We start from the raw sequence: 6,000 nt of genomic DNA on the forward strand, positions 1-6,000 counted from the left end.
AAATCCCTTTTTAAATTTAAAATGCAAATATTACATGAAAAAAGTATTAAATCATACTTTAAGACATTAAAACTAATTAACAATGAGTGATGAAAATCAGGTGGTTTTCATTGTTTTCCCTTTGCTTTTGTTGCTGTTTTAAAAATTTGCAACTTTAGAAATTAATTGCATGTTGGGGGCTGGGGATTTAGCTCAGTGGCAAAAGCACCTGCCTGGCAAACGCAAGGTTGTGAGTTCGGTTCCCGGTACCGGAGAAAAACAAAACAAAAAAAAAAGGAAATTAATTGCATGTTAATTATTTTAATAAAACTAGGAAACAAGTACTATGGTGATAGTGACTGGGTTTTTAATGTGTGGCTAAAACACTTAACTTCTACGGTTAAGTAAGAATGGATAGAATAAAAGTAAATTGTATTGAATTGTATATACAGCACTGTGGTAAGTATATAATATGCTCGCTACTTGAGTTTCATGCTCTATATGGGAGACTATGGAAATCAGTACAGTGATTCCTCAAAAAACTAAAAGTAGGAATTCCATTCAACCCAATTGTTTCCCTTCTAGGTCTTTTGATGAAAAATTTAAAGACGTGTTATTACAGTGATACATGCATACCATTATTACAGAAGCACAATTCATAACAGCTACATCTTGGCAGCAACCTACATGTCCATCAATAGATGCATGAAGAAAATGTGGTATTTGTATGCAATGGAGGATTACTCTCCCATAAAGAAGGATAAACAGGAGTCATTTGTAGAAAATGCACTTTAAGACCATAATATTATGTGAAATAAATTATTCACAAAAGCTTAAATATCACATAGTTTCTCTTATGTAAGCAACCTAAGGTATAAATAAATTAAAGAAACAAATAAAAGATAAGTAATAGGAAACAGACAGATAGATCTTTCTCATATAGGAAGAGGACAAAGAGATGGAAGGAAGGGAAAGAGAAGGGACAGGAAGAGGTTTAAAAATAAATAAGATGTGCTAGGTACCAATTCCCCACAATAAATGTAATCATTATGTAGTACAAACATGTACTAATAAATTTTTATATCTGTGGGAGATAGACAAATAAAAGCTATTTTTCCTTTCTACTCTTTCAGATTTCTTAATGATTATATATCATGTCTATAATCCAAAAGACTTTATTATTAAATTATTTACTATTTTGGAGATTAAATTAACAACAAGCAGAGATTTGATAAATGTTGATGGTTCTCTATTAACAAGGAAGATACTGACACTGAAAGTTTATCTTCTCAAATATAATATTCATCAGGAAAAAAAATGGCAAATAAAGAAACATAAAGAAGAAGCTTAAATCACCCAAATCCAACTATGTAGAGATACAGTTGTCCATCAAGCAACATGGTTTCAGAGAATTCAGTCCCTGGCTGGCTCCAAGGCAGAAACACTAAGGCAGAGGGTTGGATGGAGTAAAGCAATTCAATTGGTATAGCACAGGAAGCAGAGCACAGAAGAAGAGCCCTAAAGACAAGGGATCAGTGCTCAGATAGACACCCCAAACACCTCCATCCTTAGTTCAGGCGGTCCTACTGGGATCCACAACAGCTTACCCAAAGAAGTAGAGTAACCTATGTCAGTTCTTGGATTGAATTTCTAGGGCCCACAGCAACTTGCTAATTTAGGCCAATAAATGTCAAATGCAGAAATTTTTTTTCAAAATATTGAGAAGCGAGGTGGACTCCATCACACTGAATATTCATAATTAAATAAGAGCTGTTTCAGATTTCCTTGGAAGGAGGCTACAATGATATGAGTCATCAGGTAAGTTTAGTATATGGTAGCCATGCTCTGTTATTGCTTAGTATATCACTTCACCATGCCCTTCCTGAAACTGGGTTACAGGCATGCTGTCTCCTTCACCAGATGGTCAGCTCCCTCAGTAACATGCTTGCTCCTAGCAGAAGAGATGGGCCTAATGCTTATTTGCTATAAGAACTATCCTGGTGGACTGAGAAGCCTGACACTGATAATTCTGTCACTTGGAACACAGGTTTCTGAGGATGTACTGGCCAGCACCACATCCTACACTCCCCACCTTACACTCTTGGGTTTGTCCTATGGGCTGGAACGGGTGGTTTGCTCTGAATCAGCAGCTGTGGTCACAGTATGATTCTCACACAACCACATAGATGTCATCAGGTGAGGGTGTTGGGAGTAGGGCCCTTTCTTAGAGAGCCTCCCATGATGAAGCACCACAAAACCAGTGGAAAACATAACATCACTGACACGACTCCTCCCGCTTCCTCTGCTAGGGGTTAAAGACAGCAAGCACAAAGACTCAGAAGCTTGGACCTGGGAAGCCTTCTTGGGAGGATGCAGCTGCTCATGCTCCTGTTGACCTTCTTTCTGCCCCTAAGGACAAGGGCAGGTAAGTGACCATCTCCATCCCCCAGAAGCCCAAAGACATTCCACAGAGGACATGGGTCACCTGTCCCTCTACAGACTCCTGATCTATCTCTCTACCAGTATTGCTGTGAACCTGATCTCCAGTCCCACCAGAGAACACCAAGTAAGACACTAGATAAGCTAGCAGAGACTGTTCTCAAGAAGAGCCAGTGGGAGCTCTCCCCTCATTAGGCCATACATTTGTCATCTAGAAAGTGGGTGTTTCCTCAAAGTACATGCAAATGGTTTGAAGTAACAAGGAGAAAATATTAAATTAACCTGGAGAGGGCAAAATAGGACTGTCTTCCCTGTCTAGGTGGAGAAAGATGTTGCTTTCATCAGCTACTTAGTTAGCAGAGATGCCCAGAGCTTTATGAGCCCAGAATCCATGGAATCACTGTCCTCAGAGCACTGTGTTTGCCTTTCTGCAGTCCTAGTCCCTTTGTCCAACTCCACTTTCCTCCCTAACACTTTACTGGCCTCCCTGTAAAGGAGACTTTACTGCTTTCCTGTAAGACCCTTGGAGGAGGGCTCTACCTTCTCTGCTTTCAGAATCCCATCAGCGCTGCCCTACCAACCTTCATCCATAGACTACCTGAAGCTGCTCCTGCACGCAGCCAGTGCAAGTTCTGAGGCACCCACTACATGCCAGACCTAGGAAAGAGGATCCGACAACATCTGGAGTACATCTGAAGCCCTGCCATTAGGAAGCCTCACCATCCTAGACATCACAGGACTCAGAGGGTTTTAGCTACTCAAGGGAAATGAAAAGTCAGCAGAGAAATTATGAAAAACCTCTTAGACTTTATTGACCCCAGATGGGTATGCTCATCTCCAACTACATGGAGAACAAAGATTTCTAGACCAAGACCTGATTTCCCTCCCTATGCAAAGGAAGTTCAGGCTCCTCCCTCCAGCTTCCTCCCAACTCCAGGCAACCTCAGGCTGCCAAATGCCCAGCAGTTCTGCAGCCTCCAAGGAGATACTCATTCAGTGACTCAATGACTGCCCACAAACAATCTTGTTTTTTTCAGAGGAGATCATCGGGGGACACGAAGTGAAACCCCACTCCCGCCCCTACATGGCCTACCTTCAGATCCAGTGTAATAATTCCCCGACGAAGTGTGGTGGCTTCCTGATACATGAGAAGTTTGTGCTGACAGCTGCTCACTGTGCAGGGAGGTGAGGAACAAAAAGCAGCCCACAGTCTCTGGGAAGCACTTCCAGAGACCCTCCCTCCCAAGGAACTCCCTGAGGTCCTGGAGACAACATGCAGGTGACTCTGAGGGTGAGAAAGGGGTAGCCATGTCTCATGGGGAGACAAGGAAGTTAGGACCGAAGTAATTACTGACATAAGAAGGACCAGGGCAATCAAGCCTGATGTATTTAGACCCAGGACCATGCTTCTCTTCACAATGCAAAGTAAAGCAATTTCATGTGTTTTCCTGAAGGTAACTGACCCCTGAGAACTTCTGGTGCCCAAGGTTCAAGATTTCAGCCTCAGTTATTGAAAAGCAGAGGGCTCAGTCACTCAGCCAGGTGTCATTCATGTCATCTCCAGCTGCACCTTGTACTGGCTGTAGCCTGCTCTTAGAGCTCTTGAGGTGTGTCCTCTGTGGCTCAACATCCCTCAACCCACTCTTCTCTCTGTGCAGCTCAATAAATGTCACCCTGGGGGCCCACAACATCCAGCAACAGGAGAAGACACAGCAGGTTATCCGTGTGAGAAAAGCCCTCCCCCACCCAGAATACAATCCTAAAATCTTCACCAACGATATCATGCTGCTGCAGGTGAGGCACAGCTCTTTCTGCTCTTGCTCTCCTCATGCAGGGTTGCCCCTCCCACTGGGACCTTGTACCTTCCCTCTCTGCAACCAAGTCCATCTGTGTCCAGGCTCTGATCTGGACTCTCTTACTTCTTTCTCATCAGTTGGAGAAAAAGGCCAACCTGACTAAAGCTGTGCAGCTTCTCAGGCTGCCCAAGGGCAAGACCCGGGTGAAGCCAGGTACCCTGTGTCAGGTGGCTGGATGGGGACGTTTGGCCCCAAACGGGAGATTTCCAAACACACTGCAGGAGGTGGAGCTGACAGTGCAGAAGGATAAGGAGTGTGAGACCCGCTTTCAAAAGCATTATGACAGTGCTACTGAGATGTGTGTTGGGGACCCAAAGATTAAAAAAGCATCTTATCAGGTAAGATTGGGCATTTGTACTCTTGGCTTTTGGGGAAAGATGTTGGGGACAGATCGAGGACCAGGAGACCAAAGCTTCAGGAGCTCCTTCACCTAGTAGGCTGTGATAATTTTCCCTGAAAAGAGAAGAAGGGAGCTGCATGACCTGGGAGGTAATTAAGGCTTCTACCACTTTATCAAGGAGCCTCTGGGGAACAGTGCCCCTCTGGAAGCATGACTTTGTGACACGATGTCTGAGCTCACATCACAAGTGATAGAAAGCTGTTCCCTGGGTGTCCAGTAATTATAACCACTTGACTCCTCCAGCCCAGTGACCCTCTTGGTCAATGGGCTCAACTACCCTGCTCTGTGTCTGGCCCACTCATCTGCCTCCCTGTCCTTAAACAGCAGCCTGAAACCAGTGTTCCCACAGAGCTCCACAGGGATAAGGTTTCAGGACCTGGGGGCAAAGACAAAGCTTGTCCCAAGAGTGAGATAGTGCAGTAACAGTCTCCACAGTCAGAGAACGGCAGCTCAGGAACCCAGGGCCTGTAACTCCCTCTCATCTCTCACAAGCAGACTGTGCCAGTAGAACTTCAAGAGGGGTTTAGGATATCAGAGGGGAAGGTGCAAGAAGTGCCCTGTCTCACAGCCTCACTTTCTATTTACAGGGCGACTCTGGAGGCCCGCTCGTGTGTAATAATGTGGCCCAGGGCATTGTCTCCTATGGACCAAAAAATGGGACACCTCCACGTGTCTATACCAAAGTCTCACGTTTTCTAAGCTGGATAAAGAAAACCATGAAACACCACTGACTGCAGGGAGCAGAGTAAGCCCCTCTCTGAGCAACTTTCTTTCATGGAGCTCAGACCAGAACTGCACTAGAGCAGATGCCAGTAACTAAATAAACGTCTCATCTCAGTAAGAAGGCTGCTTTCTTGCTTTTTCACTTCACGGAGACCAACTCTGTATTAAGCAGGCCAGTGACACAATTCTGCAATTTCTGCCTCCTCCCTTCCTGCTCCACCCAATACCTTTCCAAATCCCCACTCAGAGCTGTTAATCAGCTCCTTCTGATCCGCTTTAATTTCTCCACAGCATAGGCATTGTGACCGCTGAAGCTAAGCACTTTCGGGAGAAAACGTGCAGAGCTCTCATCCTGGGGCTCAGAGTGAACATGTTGCCCTCTTATGTGTCACCTGGCAGAGGGGAATGAGGGAATTTCATGGGTCCTTGAGACCTATCAGGCACCACTTAGGTCACCACTCAGCCCCATCATGCAGGGTAGGAGAAGAGTCTTTTCTCTCCCACAGGTTTAGGGATAAAGGTGGGGTTGGGGAGGGTATTCTGCACAATTCTTTACTCTCGTTAAAAATTTGCTTACTTCCCCTTTCTCTGCTAAGACCAAGG

General features: G+C 44.8%; 1 protein-coding gene across 1 annotated transcript; it reads left to right on the top strand.

Moving 5' to 3' along the window:
- The first annotated feature begins 2,218 nt into the window (after positions 1 to 2,218).
- LOC102023119 (granzyme B(G,H)-like) lies at positions 2,219 to 5,515 on the top strand. Its single transcript, XM_005376991.2, has 5 exons — positions 2,219 to 2,404; positions 3,456 to 3,603; positions 4,077 to 4,212; positions 4,352 to 4,612; positions 5,262 to 5,515. The coding sequence occupies exons 1-5, from the start codon at positions 2,350 to 2,352 to the stop codon at positions 5,403 to 5,405; spliced, it is 744 nt and encodes a 247-aa protein (XP_005377048.2). The 5' UTR covers positions 2,219 to 2,349; the 3' UTR covers positions 5,406 to 5,515.
- The last annotated feature ends 485 nt before the right edge of the window (positions 5,516 to 6,000 follow it).

The sequence above is a fragment of the Chinchilla lanigera genome, unplaced genomic scaffold (assembly GCF_000276665.1).
Source record: "Chinchilla lanigera isolate Chin_1 unplaced genomic scaffold, ChiLan1.0 scaffold00008, whole genome shotgun sequence".
Taxonomy (NCBI): Eukaryota; Metazoa; Chordata; class Mammalia; order Rodentia; family Chinchillidae; genus Chinchilla; species Chinchilla lanigera.